Here is a 17015-nt window from a genome sequence, read left to right as displayed (position 1 = left end):
AGAGACACAGTGATTGCTTATTTTACCACTTGGAGGACAGTGGGAATACAGTGGTTTATGTGCATCGCCTCTGAAGAGCTGCAGCTCAGAACCTTTCCTAACAGTTAATCTAAAATCCTTATTACCTTGAGATTACTGGAGGGGGAGAGGTGAAATCTCTTGGCAGAGATAAGGGTAGCCTTGTAAGTGAAAACACGCTGCTAAAACCTGAGACTTATGCAACAGTCCTGATATCTGAACTTTGATAAACTAAGATACAGAGAGGTTAAGTCCCTTGGTCACCTGTAGAACTGAAAGTAAAGCACACCTCACAGACTTTCTGTAAATCTCAGTTTATTATGGTTGGCAAATGTTTGGAGCTCAAATGGATGGTGCAGTTGCTGTTTATAGAGTGCTGGTATAATTTTGTTTTTTTTTTCTGATTGTGTTCAAGATATTTAAATTTTCAAGTCAGTTGTTCAAAAGTTGAGGCATACCGTGATCTCTTACCTGGCCTTGCTGTGTTTTATTGCTAACCCGAGCATTTCTGCATTAATTGTGAGTTTCAGACTCTTCCCTGCTGGGCACTGCAGGCTCCTTGTGCTGTGAGAAACATGAGGTATGAATTCAGAATAAACATTACATTAGCAAGCTTGATTTACAGTCAATATCTGTAGTTCTTACCTTTTGTGAACAGAAACTAGGATAAATAGTGGCCAAGTGTTTGTTTCAAATTGTATATTGTAGGAACAGATGAGGAGAATTCCTGTATTGTGGCATTTTTGATGGATCTGAATTTTTTCCACTGGAAGCACTTGTGGCCACCTACGTGTATAATGCAAAATTTGCTGAGAGGGTGTTGTATGTGTTCAAAATAAACCAGCTACCTGAGCTGTTTTATTAGTAAATAGTGTGGAACAACTGACTGAGGGGCTTCTGCTTTTGCTATTTATTGCAATGACCAAGTTTCCATTAAAAAGAAAGATTTTATGTTCATCATGAATATAAAACACTGACATGTTGAGACTGTAGTGTGAGTATGCAAAAATATGTGTCAGTGTGAACTCTGTTATTGGCAAGGAGGAATGTTTGTAACAGAGGATTGAAAGATGTGCTGGATTTCAGATCTGTCATAAAAGGATGTGAAATGTAATTAACCTAAAATAACCTTTAAAATATTTTTTTTGAGCCTGATAAATTAAATGAGCTGTTGAGATCACTTAATGAGAGACTTTAATTTTATACCTTAAATAATATCCTATTAAAATCCTCAAGATTTTGCTTTGTGATGGAATCCACTGAGATTTACATTTTCACAATGACCTCATGATTCAGTAACACTGTTAATATATTTGGTGCATATTTGAGGGGTAAGGTCTAGGTTAATGGCAACATTTATTCTTTAAGTGCTTGAAGCCACAAAGCTCTAATTGAAGATTGGAATGTTCAAACCTCATTATTTTAATGTGGTCATACAGCATAGTGACACTAAAAGTAGTTATATGATGAACTCCTATGGCAGGGTTCATAGTTTGTCCATGAAAACAGATTATTATGTGAAACTTGGAATTAAAATTCTCTGCCTTGGAGTTTAAATAAAACATGAAACTTCAGGTTTAACATGGTTTCTGTATTTGTCTTCACTCAAAATTTGCAATAAGCAATAATAAAATTAGCAATTAGCAATAATAAATTTGCATACCTTTAACACAGAGAATACCGCTGTGATTGTTTACACAAAGTTACCAGTGCATGCACTAAATCTCTCACACAAACCCACCTCATCAGATACCGTGACGTGTGTTTCAAGTAGTTAAGCCTGCAGAGGTACTTTTGGCAAATTTGCATCTCGAATTTTCTAAATATTGCTAATTGAACTAATTTAATGGATGAGCTGTTGTCAAGGGAAATAGGTCAAGGTGCTTATCACAGTGTGGAGGATCCAAGGGTTGAAGGCAAAGGTTGGAGCATTGATCACTGCTTGCATTTCCCCAGTGCTGCTAACCTTGGGTTCTCTCTCAGCTCTGCACACTGTGCTGGCTCTGACATGAGCTGGAATCCCTTTGAAGACCCCTCCTGCCTGTTCGATGTTCCTGAGCTCTCCTTTCCCTCCTGTGTTTTCTCAGAAGTGTTTATTTTTCTGCATGGCTTCCCCTACCCCTAGAAAAAACCCCCTCACCACAGTAATATTAATTTCTTATGACTTGATGATAGCCAGAAAATTCTGGCTAATTGTGAATTTGGGCTGCTTTGTGCACAACTATATTTCTACGGTGACCTCTTTAATTCTTCTCCACTGTCAATCCTTTGGGCTATGGACTACTGGTCTGGGAATCTTAGTGTGAAAGCTGTAGAGTTGTATCTTGTATTGTAGCTTTACTGCTGCCCAAAATTTGTACAGTTACTAGTTCTGGTACTACCTTTTATTTCTTTACTATTTAGAATTGCTAAATGAATGATGTTCTGAGTCACGGCCTTTTGATCCACAATCTCTTTGACTCTGCTCAAATGACTGTATGCAATGTAAAAAGTAAAAATTTGTGGGTATTATTAAATCTATTGATAGCTATTTGTTTGGTTTTAGGTAAACTTTTGATGTTTTGCCTTAAAATTCACTTATCGAATGTTTTCTTTCAAAACAAAGTAAAATGTAGAGTGTTATGAATTTAAAATGCATGCATTTCTTATCAAAGTTATTTCTTAAATCTTAGAACAAAATATAAGCTAATGAGGTGGAGAAGTTTGGCAAGATAAACTGATGAGGTTTTTGAAAGAAAGAGGAACAACTGTCATGAAGATGCAGAACTATCTGAATTGAGAGGAAAAGTACCATGTCAGCATTGCCAAACTATATTGATCAGGCATCAACATCAATCCTGATTAAATAGGCAGCTGTTTAAAGTGGAATATTTGACAGTGACATCTTTTATTTTCCATATGATTACTTGCCTGCTGACATGTTTACTTCCTTGGTATAATTTACATATTGTGGTTAAAATGTCGCTGACTGAGAAGTAGTTGAATTATACGAGACAGAGTAGAAAGAAAATCAGACGTTCTGATGGCTGATATGAACATGTATGAATATCAGGTAATATCCACAAACAAAACAGCTGATTTATGTGCCAACATAATTCCAAGGGAGCACTCTAATAAATTGAGTGGCTTGCTTATCTTCTTATTTTTTTATGATAAAAGTTATTTAGAAGTCAGTTTATTGTGTATATGTATATACATACATATATATTAGATTTAAAAATAAAATGGCAGCAAATCTTTGTATAAATGAGAGGTGTTGAAACCCTTGGGACACCCTGTTCCTTGTGGGTTTTTTGTCAGACAAATCTGTGGCATCAGCTTCCTGGGAAAGTGTCAAGAATGGATTCAAACCTGTTTAATTGGAAGGGTGCTTGGCCATTAAACTTGGCTCTGCAATGAAGTGATAGATATCCTTTACCTTCTAATTGCTGAATATCTCTATTTTTCCATAAGCAAAAGGTGAACTGCTGCTCTTCCCCCTGGCTTACCATAAATTGCACTAATTTCAAGGGAAAGGTGTGATGGTGCTCAGCTTTTTCAGTGGAGTTCATTAATGATCCATGCCCTTCCATCTGCTATTGGGTTTCTTTTTTGTCCCATTATCAACAAGGCTTTTATCATCAAACTTTGCCTGCACTGTATGAAATCTCCATCTGACAATAGTCATGGACAATTGTTAGTAATTTTTAGCTCAATGTTTCCTTGCACATCAGGAAACTTCTCCAGTAGTTTGGTGGTTCAGAAGTAGGTAACCACAATTTGCCATTCTGGACCAAGCAGTGAAATGTTGGTTAAACTCAGTTTTGTGTTACATAAAATGGATAAAGTTGATTTAACTCCTGTTTCACCTAAGCTACATGATTGAGCTTGTGCTTTTTGTTACAAGCTTCTGTTTGTGTTGAACCCCCCAGTTCAGAGTCGTGGAAAGCATATAATAATTATTATCCTATCTACTGTATGTTTTACCAATAGTTACTTTAATCCCACAAAATGCTGGTATGTGAGGAGAGTAGACTTTACATGTTACAGTGACTGTTTCATAAGACAGATCAAGCTCCAGCAAAGATCCCATGGGAGGAGGAGTAACAGTTAGCAAGGCTCAGTTCTGGCTTGAAGTGTAAGTCAAAAAAACCACCCTAAAGGCTGAAACAGAAATAGAGGTATGCAGAGCTAAAACCAGTCAAAAAATCTGCTAAAGTTGCTTTCAGTTTCAAAAAAAAAGAACTGATTTAGAAAGAGAAGGCTTGTTGAGGAGCAAGGAACGTCAGCAAAGAGACTTGAATCTTTATAGTCTCCAAAGAACCAAGTTGAGTCAGAATCACAGAATATTCAGAGTTGGAAGGGACCCACAAGGATCATCGAGTCCAACTCTGAAGTGAATGGCCCATACAGGCATCAAACCCACAACCTTTATCAAGAGGTTAAGGATCTCTTCTTCAAGCAGAGAAATGCAGTGTTCCCCACACTTGCCCCTGATTAAGAATTAAAAGTGGTTAAAAGGAAAGCAGAGTGGTTAGGAATGGAATAAAGGGGGTTGTTCATTCTGTGAGTAAAAGGAGATAGTGACATAGTTTTAAAATAATTCAAAGATGAAACATGTGAACTACTATTTGTGCTGTATATCCAATTGCTTAAAATAGTTGGAGGACTGGAAACAGGCAAATGAGGTACCAATATTTAAAAAACAGCATCCATGAGCAATCTTGTTACAGAATTGCAGATGTTCCCTTCATGTTGTAGTTGCCTGAATCCTAATTCTTATGAGTGTAATTTACCATTTGGTTGCATTAACATGTGTGTACATAGAGCAAGTCATTCAGATCACCCTGACAGTGCCAACCTCATTGTTTATACTCTGCTGTTACAGTATGTTTGTCAGCAGAGGTTTTATATTTATTTCTAAGTCACCAGTTAAAATCATGGAATCATTGAGTGGTTTGGGTGGGAAGGGACCTTAAAGATCATCTTATTTCAACCCCCTGCCATGGGCAGGGACACCTTCCACTAGAACAGGTTGCTCAAAGCCCCATCCAACCTGGCCTTGAATACTTGCAGGGATGGGGCAGCCACAGCTTGTCTGGGCAACGAGTTCCAGTGCCTCACCACCCTCATAGTGAATAATTTCTTCCTTATATCTAATGTTATATGCATGGCTGTTCTGTTGACACAGAAAGGTCATATTCACTAACAATTCTTCTGACAGCTACTTTTAAAAATTTGATTGATTGGCAGGTTCTTAACCCAGAAAGTTTTGCTGCTTCATAGAAATACATTGTTTTAGAAATGTAGTTTTAAGTCAAGTTAAAATCTCTAAACAATTGATATGTTTACGTGGTCAGCAGAAGCAGTAATTTGAACACCTCAACCTCCACCTCTCCCATCCAAAGCACAGAAGAACTCTTCTCAGGAACCACAGTGACTTATTTTCAACCTTTTTTTTCCCCCCCGTAAAAATCTCAACAACTGATGTTACTTCTGCTTGTTCTTTGGAAAAGCTGATACAGGACTGAAATAATTATTTTGCCTGGGATTGACATCATCCTAGCTGCTCTGAAACTTCCTTGATAATCAGCTTACTTGTTTGGCTGGGTAGGAATGGACTTTGGCTTTTCCCCTGCTTCCTGTTGCAAAAGCAGATTTGAAGGCAGGACAAAGAAGGAACGGGGGCTGCCAGTGTGGGAAATTCAGGAGCACAGGAGGACAGAGAGCAAACTGCTACAATCAACTGTTAATGCTGATGTCTGAGAACTTTGAGGTATATTTAGAATGCTGCTGTTGTTGTGTTTGTTTAGTCCATTGCAGCTCACACTTAGATGTAGTTGCTTTCTACTTCAGTGACTTCGGAAGGAAACCTAAGGAGACAGGGGCTTCTTCAGCTTCATTACCTATTCTGCAAAGAGCTTCTCCTTCCCTTGAATTCCACCTTGACTGTACAGATTAGTGTTGTGCTGTGAGATCACTCTTGTCAATATAGGCTTGTTTACTTCACAACTTCAGCAGTTTTGGAAGGCTCCTTTCAATATTAAAACGTTCACCTTTTGCATTAGCAGGTTCTTTTTCAGCATGGGACTGTGAATTGCTACTGATGACTGTCAGTGTTTTTCTTCTATGAAGACGTAGAATTGAATTGGTAGAATTGAATTCTCTGTTTTCTAATGTAGTTTCCTGTGTTAATTGGTTTTGTGCTGGATCCTGTCAGACTCAGTATGATACTGGCCTTCTGAAAAGCTTATTTTGTTGATGCATTTAGATTAGGCTCTACTTTTTTCATGGAAAGAATTTTCTCTAGGGATGCTGCCAAGGCTCAGAAGACCAAGAAATCTTATGGCTTTGTATTTGAGTGTAATCAAACTGGCACTTACCATCATTTTGTCTCTTTTGAGCTAGAACAGATCTGTAGATGAATATGTATTTTTGGCATTGGCTTTAACCAAAATTGAAAGTAATGGTATGAATGGTCATGACTGCCAGAAATACTGAGCAGTGGTAGGAAATCAAAGTTTCTTCCATTGTTCCTTCTTTCCTGGTAACTTCCAAACCATTGGCCAATTTCATCCAGGCTTGAAAAGAAGAAGAAATGTCAAAAATAACTGTAATTGCAATAATATAAGAATTGGAATAGAGTAGGAGACACCTCCTCACATTCTCTCGGTGACAGTCAGTTCATTGTTTATTGTGGTTTGGCAGCACTGGTTGACACTCAAATATGAGAGTGCTTGATTAGCTGGGGGAGGTGCTGTCCCCAGTTGGGTGGAAGTAAAATAGGAGAGCCAGAGTTACCTCTCTCAGGACTACGGGAGGGAGCAAGTGGCAAAAAGGCAAACTCAAGTCTGCAAGAAACTGTGTGTTTTTAATTCTTGTTGCTTGAGAAGCAGCTTGTTTTTATTGCAGTACTGAAAGAATCTGGCATCCTTCTGTTTCCAAAAACACTGGTGTTAGTGACCTAACTCTGGGCAAGGTTGGAAGGGCAGATTTTGAAAATGTTTCTTGAAATGCTTCCTTGTTGTCAGTTTGACATGTTACTTTTTACTGTGGAAGGAGTGATGGGATGTTACTCCAGCAAACTGAAGACCTTTCCATGTGGTGCCTTTGCAGCATCCTGTGGTTGTCCCAAGCTGGGACTGCACTGTAGGGTCAGCACAAGGAAGTGATGGATGTCTTCCCTGGACTGTAAATCTGACCTTCTAGAGAGGAGAGAAGGGAACCCTCACGTTTCTGTTGTGCATATTGGAGCTGAGCACTCTTGTGGCATCATCTGCAGTTTATTTCTTTGCTTTTCACTACTAAAGACATTAAAAAAATTAGTATTCTACAAGCTTGAAAGACAGACTATTATCTAATTGGCTTTTGGTTAGGAGGATACTGATTTCTAGGTCAATGTAAAACAAATGAGCATTTAAATTGAAGAGGAGCAGCTGTTCCAAAGCCCCTTTCCACAGTGCCTGGTTTTGTTAAGGATAATTATGTCTAATTTTAAATTATGATAGCTTTGAGTATTGAGCTTTGCCTTGTTACATCCACTATCTCATTCTCCTTCATCAGTAAGTATGTTCCATCTTGGAGCTAGATTTCTGATTGGATTTATTTTTCTGGCCCTCTGAATTATGAAGAGAAATACGACTTTAAAGATGGGGGTTTCAACACTTTGATGCCAATGTTACCACACTCCTGTTTTATTTTTCGAGGTCTCAAAACTGATATAGTGTGTCTGATTCCTGTGGAAGGATACTGCTGGGAAAATACATATTTATGTAAACGTGTAAGATTTTTGTTCATATTTTTAGCTTGAAAATGGAAACGTCAGGCTCTAGTGCTGAGAAATCCAAGAAAGCTCTTGTCAGCCCTTGGAAGGAAACATATGCTAAAGATGTCCTGTGGATTACATACTGCTTGTTTCAATTAACACATTGATATTCTCTGTCAGTTCTAGAGACAAAAGCCCAGGTGACAATTCAAATGATGCATGAAAATCATATTTCAATTTTTTCTGGTGAGCTCAGATTTTATTTTTTTAAACAAAGAACAAAAGATTTCAACTGCTTTGGTCAGTGTGATATTAGTAATTCAGTAGTATGTCTGAATGCTTTAAAGAACATATACTGTATATATATATTGCTGCTGTAATGAAGCATGCTTGCTTTTATGAAGTGTTTGTTGCTGGACATGACAGAATTGTAGTGTCATGCACAAGAATTTTGTGTTTGACTTTAATTTGGAGTAAAGTGTAACTGTATCGAGAAATGTAAAATATATATATTTGCATATTAATTTGAAATCCAAGCATTTTTGACCTGCTAGTTTTACTAAAGGAGGTTGTCTTCACGTGCCTTTTAAAATAATTAATGTCATACTTTTCCCCTGAGAAATATTCTTTGAGGCTTTAAGTCAACAATTTTACTGTCTTTTGTTTCTTCTCCTGACTGAATGTAATTGGTTCTGTTAAACAAAACCAAAAAAAGTTTGAGATTGACAAATTATTATTATGCCTCTACTTTTTTTAAAAATGAAAAAGAGCTTTTAAAGGAAAAAACCCACACAATGGGAGAATTTACAAAAATGGGAAGGTCTGATGTGGATCCTGGGGAGATGAAGAATCAAAAAAAATATCATTGCACTGTAAATCTTTGAAATCCTGAATGAATTTATTCTTATATCTTTCTTACAGTTATTGTTCTAGTTCAGTGGATAAATGTTGGGAAATGGGATCTCTATAAAAAATGAACAGCTTTTAACTAATCCAGTTTGAGGGATGACAAAATTGTGAGAAATCAATAGCAAAGTTTTGTCTGAGACCGGAAATAGAAGAATAAAAAACTGTCAGAATCCATCAGGAAAAAACTGCTGTGAGATGTCTCCCTAGGTATCAGTGTAAGCTTAGTCAGGTATAAACAAGGAGAGTAGGGGAGAGTAAAGCCCTCTAAACTACAAATGTTTTGACTTGTCTTCAATATTTATTTCAAAGGCAGTGTTTGAATGTATATCATGTTGGTCTTAGGCCAGCAAAATGGTACAGCCTTTGGAGAATTGTTCAAACACTTTAATGTCAGCTGGAAGTGAAGGTAAAATTCATGGTGTATTAAAATGAATTGCATGTGAATTAAGTTGGAAAAATATATTCAGTGCTGTAGACTCTGTTCTGAGCAGAATAATTAAAGAAAAATCAGTTGTTGACTTTCATGGCATTTTTCTTCATTGCTTTTTTCCCTAATGAATGAGTGTGTATGGCAGTGTGAGTCATTATTTGTAAATGTTATGCTAGTGTAATAGAAGAGGTTCCATGTTCTGTGAAGCATCAAGTGTTTGTTCTGAAGAACTGACTCTCCAAAATGACAAATATCCTACAGAGAGGAAGATACAGTGAAATACAGCTTGGTAGAGTTTCATACCTTTGCAATTTATCCCTGTTAACTCTGAAAAGGAAGTGATATCTCTGTATAAAAATTGTCTAGCTTGTACTTTGAAGTCAAATGTGGCTTAATTGGTGAAGTAAGAATCGGAAGCAGAAAAGTTTGGGAGGAGTTTACAGAAAAGGGAAGTCTGTATATGCAAACTACAGTGAGGCTGCAGGAAGAGTCAGGAGTGTGGATAGTGGAGGAAATGTTTTGTGTATAGTAAAATTTTGGGGATATTTCTCAGCATGTGGTTGCATTAGATATGAGATCTGTCTGTAATCTGTAGCTCTATCAAAGCAAATTCTGTGACAAAACAGTTCTGGGGCTAACTGGATTCATGTTGTCTTTCCTGTGGGATTCTGGAAACTGTAGGCTTTGTTTCTAAAAACCTTTAAGTCAATACCTTTACTAGGGAAACACATGAGATGGTATTGGGTCCCTGAGCTTTGGGTTTGTTGCCGTTCTGATTGGAGGTATTGGCTGCTGATGTTTTAAGTCCTCTAAAGCATGAGGGTTGTCTTATAATAAAGGAAGAGAATCCTGATTTTGGTAATGTCATCAAAATGTATTTTCTTCAGGTTTAAATTTACAGCAAACCTTGAAAAAGGCTTTTCTGCCAGTCAGAAAAAAAATGTTTGTTTGAAGAATGGTGTTGTATTTGAAACGTAGCATCTGAAAAGCTGGTTTCCATTGTGTTCCAATGGCAGTTCAACTCCAGAACATGAATGTTTGCATAGTGAATTTAGCAATTGCTCTAAATATTACAGTTTAATTAAAGATTCCTTTCTGAAGGTGTTAGCTTTAAAAGGGGCTTGAGCCAAGGAACTTGTTTCTGCCTGGAAGCTGGTCTGGTGTCTCTTCTGAATATACCTTCTGTGGTACAGTATGAAAACAGTCGGTCTGTAGATGAATGAACTCCTTCCTCCACCCTTGTCGGCAGCAAATTTACATTTGTATGGAAGATGAGTGGGAGGTGCCGCCTTTCATAAGGCACTGGGCGTGGGGGATGGGCCAGTCTGGCCCAGGAATCCAAACCTAACAAACTGGAAACAGAAAATGCGCTGTGAAAGCCTGAGTATTGTGTAAACCTTGAGGATTTTAGACATTTTTTGCAGCATTTCTTTTTCCTGGGACCAAGCCTCATAAGTGGTGGTTCAGGATGAGTTCCTGCTATGGTTCATTGCTAATGCACAGCTCTGCTCCAAAGGTCTTAGTTTATCAAACTGAATCTTGTAAATAGGCAAGAAATGCAGAAGAAATTCAGACAAGCTGTCAGGCGAGTTTCCTTAGGTTGGCTGCCAAGCTGTTTTATTTTTTTTTTTTAAACAAGTTACTTCATCAACCTCCTTGTTTCAGTAGTCTGTCAGTGTATCTCAAAGAGACACATTTTTAAATCCCCAGATAAACATAACTTGATCAAAATAAATAAAAAAACCCCGAGCACTTAAGTTTCAGATTGACAGTGAAACATTTGGCTCATTGTTTTTGCACAGACAAATGTTACCGAAGACTTAAAGAATTTCTGCTGAAATTGTCAGCTGATAATATTTTGGAAAGTGATCTTTTTTCCCGGCTGACAATATGTTATGTAAAGGAAGTGTTATATCTTTAAGGTTTGCCACAGCTTGATGTTTTGTTGCTTTTAGTTTTGACTAAATAGAATAAGAACTATAATGAAATTTGAATTATGAAAAATGTGAATTTTCAATCTCAGTATCTTAGATCAGGGAATTGGTTCAAAAAGCTCCTTGATCATAAAATATGTAATAAAAAGCAGATGAATGAAAAGCTGTTGGGTTTTTTAGCCTGATTTTTACATGGGGGTATTCTTTGTATGGCAAAGCAGGAATGGGTCTTCATCACAGGATCATCCTGTTGTGTGGTGTTGATGTCCTTCACACCACGTCTCCAATGATGGGGTTCCAGTTGTGTGAGAGACTTTTTGGTAGTTTTGTAGTTAATACAAAATGTCAAAAGTTTGACTGGTCAATGCAAGTGGACTTAGACCTCTCATGTTATGAGTTTAAGGTATGCAGCTATTGGGTTCATTTATGCAGTACTGGAGAGTACACACATTTATGATCCACAGTTTGATGATTTGATTGCTAAGATAACTTTTACTGGCTTTGCTTTTATGGTGATGGTAAGTTTCCATTCTGATCCAACAGCATAAACCACAAAAGATGTCAGGATGCAGTGCCAAAAAACTGAAAGGACTAGGAAGTCACAGCAAAATGAATTTCTCTCTTCGTGTTTTAGTTGATTCTTTTTTTTCATGAATGTTGAGTGATTCCTGAAATACACCTCAAATTTCAATTACAATTTAAGATACATAAAAGGTATTTTATATTCAGCATAGGTAGTACAATAAGCAAACTGAACACAGCTCAGAGATGAGACGTGATTCCACACAGATATGTCTTTGTGCATATGTAAATGCACTCTCTAATATAGTAGATAGACTCCTTTCTTATTTATCCCCCTTTGCAGTTGCTTTGGTGAGCAGAAAATGTGAGTAATAGGATAATAGCTTATTCACAATTTCTCAATTATGTTTTAGTAAAATGTATTGAACACAGGAACAGTTGCACGGTTTCACAGAGACTTCCTGTGGTCATTGCTTTCCTGACTGTGAAATTGGTCTGCCCTTGGTCATCTTCCACTGATGCTGTTTGAAAACCTGCAGGCTACAGAACAGCTGAAAGAATTGGTGTTTTGATTGTACTGAAGCTAATGGATGGAAAACTCCAGTCATCTTCGGACTGGAAATGTTCTAACCTCTCAGATTTTTTCTTCTATGAGACAGAGAAGTAATAGATTTTGGTAGCAGGCAGTGGAATGAAGTCTGAATCAGCACGGGTGAGAAGAGATTTTGTCTTATAAAAAGAAATGAAATGCTGACTGAAATCTTAAGTACAGACCTCTCCTAGCATTTTGCTCTGAGAGGGAGAGTTGGTGGCTCTCTACTATGTAAGGAGTAAAATTTCAGGTCCTCCTAATATTCTTCAATGACTTGTCATACTTGTGGTCTTTCCTGTGATATTTAAAGGAGATTGAGTACCTGAAGTCTTTCAACCCCAATTTTTCTACCCTGAAAACATTTATTTTGGATCTTTCATTTTCTCAATATTCATCTTGAAATATAAGTGACAGACATGATTTTCCATGCTGATGTCATCCATGTCATATCCAGAGACAATACCACTCATTTACAACGTGTAAGTTCTTTTGGTCTGCACAGTGCTTACTTGAACTGTCATAGCCACACACTATTTGTAGAATTCCAGTTTACAAAATTCACCATTACACCTTGGTCCTTTTTGGAGTTGATGCCTTGTAGGATGCAAGACACTGTTGTCTTCAGCAAGCACTACCTTTGTACTTTCTACCTAGATAAAAATGTAGAACAATTACACTGGCAGAGCCCAGTAGCTTATCTCAGATAGCAGGGGTTTAAGGCAGAGTCTCTTCCCAGAACACTTGTGAATCTGGGTCTTCTTCAGTGTATTTTCTTCTTTTAAGGGGTCTTGGCAGATTCTTCAATGAATTTGTCCAAATGCTTTTAGCGATGATTTTTTTCCCCCAGCTTTTCACAGCAAGAAATAGCCCAGTGTGACTGTTGTGTAAAGCAGTGCCTCCTTCTGTTTCTCTGGAAATTACTCTTAGCCTCCTTTCTTTCATTCATCCCAGTATTGGCAAGCTGATAAGCTGTCCTTCCCCACTTACCCAGCTAACCCTTGCTGAACGTTCTGGAAGTTCATGGCTCTTTCCATTTCTTGATGTCTTCAAATCAGGATTGAATAAAGAGCACTGCAGCCAAATATTGGTTGGATTATGTCCAAGTGATCCAACTACTACCCTACCCTTTATCTTTTCTTGTTACTGCAGAGAAAAGCAAAATTTTCTCCAGATTTGTTAATTTGATGTAGGAAGGAAGAATTGAGTTAGGAGCTTGCTAAAGTTCTTGGTGAACCAACTTTGAATTCCCTTTTTTTATCTCCCTTCCAGTTTTTTTAGTGAAGTTGAGTGCTAAGATAGGTACTGTAATTCTTAAAGGATTCAAATATTACACAACCTTATTTTGCTTTTTTCTTCTGATAAACGAGTATTTTATTAGACTTTTTCAAAGCACTGACTGCATCTGAAAACTGTTTGAGGGATTTGTTTTATAATTAACTTTTTTATATAATTGATAAAACTTTATTGAGTGTACTTCAGTTTCCATAATATCTTTCAGTAATATATCTGTTAGTGTAATGTCTTATACAAATACTTTGTCATCTTTAATTGGAGACTTACCTGCACACTTCTTAAGATGTCAAAATGAATGTGTGAGGATGGTGTAATCTCTTGGTAAAATGATGGATACATTTCTAAAGGTAGTATTTTGTAAGAAAAATTTTCCATGTCAGGGAGTTGCTTTTAAATTCCATTTGTCCTTTGCTTGATCCGGTTTGGTACTGAGTGTTTTTCTCCCACCCTCTTTCATCATTGCTTTTCTGTGGTGGACTTTGTGGAAGGAAGAAAAAGTGAGAGTGGATGAGTCTTACTAGTTAAACAGGAGGGTGGAGGAGGTGGTCACCACATTCAGGATGTTTTTGGTTGTGGTTTTTGATCTGACACTTAAATAAATGTTATTTGCACTGAAGAAAGGGAGGGAGAGAGGGAAGCTGGAGGAAAAGCCATGCCTGCTTTTTTGCAGCAGCCCTGATTGGCCTCTCTACCCCAGAAGCTGGGTGAGTGTGGCAGGCAGCCAATTTGAAAGCATCCTCCCCAAGAAAGCTTGAAATTTGGAAGAGAACAGATGATTCTTATGGTATTTGGAGACTCATGCCAGCCTCAATCAATTACAAGTCACTTGTGTAGACATCCTGAGAATTGGCAATGTCTGAATATTACGGTAAATCCAAGAAGGATTAGATATATATGTGCCAATAAGAATGCTTTCAGTTATGTTATGGAAATAAGTTATGGTTATATACTACTGTTATCTGGCTTAAATATTTTCATTTAGTGGCCGATTTAGGAAGAGAATACAATGTGAATGGTGTTGTATAATGGTTAAGATTCCTTGATTCCTCTCACAGAATGTGTTGTTTAATGCTGGTGACCTTAGTCAGAAGAGGTAAGATCAATGATCTGGTTAGTGCATGGACTAATATAAATATTTCTGAAATGTAGTGTAGACTGAAATCAAATGCAAAATGCATGTAATGTGTCTGTACAAGCATGCCAAAATGTTTTGTTTCTATGGGATTTTTTTGAAGTAAAAGTAGCATTTGTTTGACAGTAATGTCTGATAACTGAAGTTAGTCTTTGGTATATTTTTCTGAGGAAGCTCATTTGATAGCAAAATGCAGGAAATGATATTGACATCCATCATAAATATTATCACAGCAAAGAACTACCATCATTTTACGTTTGTCTGCTTTTAAACAGAGCTTCATCTGAATTTGTTCTCTTGCTGTTTCCCCCCCCGTGACATATTCTCGAGTCCTCCCGCGGAGTTTTTGCGCGTGGCTCGATGCTTTCCCAGCCGTGTTTGCCAAAGAAGATGCTGTTCCTTTAAAATCAAGTGGCTCATGGAGTTGTTTTCACTAGCGCGCAGGTTTTTATGTGGTACAGTTATACTCCATGCAAATGAGCTGCCTGCCCTCTCTGGAGCGCACAAAGGCGCTGCAGACCTCGCTCAGCGTTCCCTTGTTTAAAACGGCAGATGGAAGGAGGGTACGGCGAGATGAGGATTTATTAGCTACTCACAATAAAAGACCACACTCGCTCCGCAGAGGATCAGAAAAAGCCTGGTGAATGGGATTGAGTTGTATCTGCTTTCAGCTGACTTTACAATGATGTGTTTAGCTCATGTGACTCGGTCACTTAGCATGAAGATCAGCTAAAGATTGCCGTGTAAATCTCTATTCCTTTAAGCACCGCCAACCTGTGTGCTTGTGCCGAGACTTTTTTTTTTTTTTGGCTTTGCAGCTGTCATAACTGTGGGAACAGGAACACTCCATCAAGCTGTGGTAGGCAGCCCACGATCCGGGCTCTCGTTGTTGTTGCATTTGCACACTTGAGGATGTCTGGCTGATATCCCCTCATAAACACAGCTCTCGATGAAGTTTGATTTCTTTTATATATCTCATGAAATTCTTCGGAACCTTAAGTTAGGTTCTTTTTAAATACAGTGTTTATATGCAGAAGTTATAAATAGACTCATCCTAGGTTTTATCAGGGGATGAAATCTGTTGCTTTAGCTTTCTGCCAAAAATTGAAGGTCGTTGCAGCAGTAGGTTGTTCATTATATTTGCAATATTTTCTTTTTTCCTTTATAATATAGAAAGGGCATGTGTAGGACAAAGGCTTCTTGACATGCTCAGTAATTTAAATAATACTGGGATGAACATACCTAGACTTTTATTGAAATGGTGTTTGGTATAGCTAAAAGCTTTATTGTTGTTTAATTTTTCAACACATGCTATATGCTCATGCTTTAAAATGGGATTGGCATAATGTACCTAAAGGGGCAAAGCCTTTTTTGACCTTGCTGGAGTTGTCTGTGTGAAGGTAGCTGGAAAACAGAAACTGCAGGACAGTCTGAAAAAACCTCAGCTGAACTGTGGGGGTTTTTTCCTTTTTTTTTTCCCCCCTTTTTGCCATGGATGACGATGAGGGAAGGGCTTCTTCAGACAGCTCTGTCAGTGATGAATAGATGAATGAATTCTTAAATGTTCAGAACTTGCAACATGTGTTCCAGACCCTTCAGCACATGAGAGTCGCAAGATCTCAGCAATGAGCTGGAGAATGTGCAGTGTCTGCTGCACACGGAGGAGCCCAGCATAGCTCAGAGATAGCAGAAACAAAAGAATGTGTGACAGTATCTGAAGAATCTGACAGTCGCTTTGTCTTGCAAAGGGCTAAAGGAATTTTTCAAAATTTGGAAAAATAAAATTTCTGGCTTTTTTCATAGCGAGATTTTTCCGTGTTTTAGGTAGCAGTGTATCCTGTGTGCCCACAGTATTGCTTTTTTAGTTAGCGTGACTGTGTGTTTTTTAAAGGAAATGTGACCTGGATTTTGTGAGCTTATTATACGCAGTAAATGAAGGCAGCTGTTTTAGTTTACTGATCCCTTACAACAGCTCAAGTAAATAGAAATAAAGCAAAAATATACACGTCTGAGATCTGAATTAAATTCCACTCTTTGGTCTTACATGGAGTCGTGGATTATTATATATTGTAGACAGTTGTGTGTATGAGGGGAATGAGACATCCAACCTTGAAAAGATTTAGGAAAGTCGAGCAGCTTTTTTCCAATGTGACCTGCTAAATCTGCCACGGAGAGGGAGGCAAAATTCCGTACAGATAGTCAGAGACCGTGGCTGCAGTTCTTCATGACAGGCAAGTGAAAGACCATGCCCTATTTTTAGCAAGTGGGCAGAGGGGGAGTTGAGGGGGGGGGGAGAAAACTTTGAAAATAATGGACTTCTTTAACAGTTAGAGAGCAAAGCCAGCCAGAAGCAAGTGAGCTTTAGTGATCAGCAGTTGAAATATGGATGATTCAAGTATTCTTCGAAGAAGAGGGCTGCAGGTGAGTGTAACTCCAGCCTT

General features: G+C 37.9%; 1 protein-coding gene across 6 annotated transcripts in view; it reads left to right on the top strand.

The window, feature by feature from the left end:
• MAST2 (microtubule associated serine/threonine kinase 2) overlaps positions 1–17015 on the top strand; it is a 192418-nt gene that overhangs the window by 34341 nt on the left and 141062 nt on the right. Inside the window, exon 1 of one of the 6 annotated variants that reach the window (XM_027683079.1) lies at positions 5574–5773. The exons of the other annotated variants lie outside the window; for them this stretch is intronic. Within the exon in view, the coding sequence (XP_027538880.1) occupies positions 5750–5773 (24 nt within the window). The 5' untranslated portion in view covers positions 5574–5749. Of the gene's footprint in view, positions 1–5573; positions 5774–17015 lie in introns of those variants that run through there. 6 annotated transcript variants of the gene reach the window in all.

The sequence above is a fragment of the Neopelma chrysocephalum genome, unplaced genomic scaffold (assembly GCF_003984885.1).
Source record: "Neopelma chrysocephalum unplaced genomic scaffold, ASM398488v2 Primary Assembly neopelma1_64, whole genome shotgun sequence".
NCBI lineage: Eukaryota > Metazoa > Chordata > Aves > Passeriformes > Pipridae > Neopelma > Neopelma chrysocephalum.
This window is presented reverse-complemented; position numbering and strand designations above follow the sequence as displayed.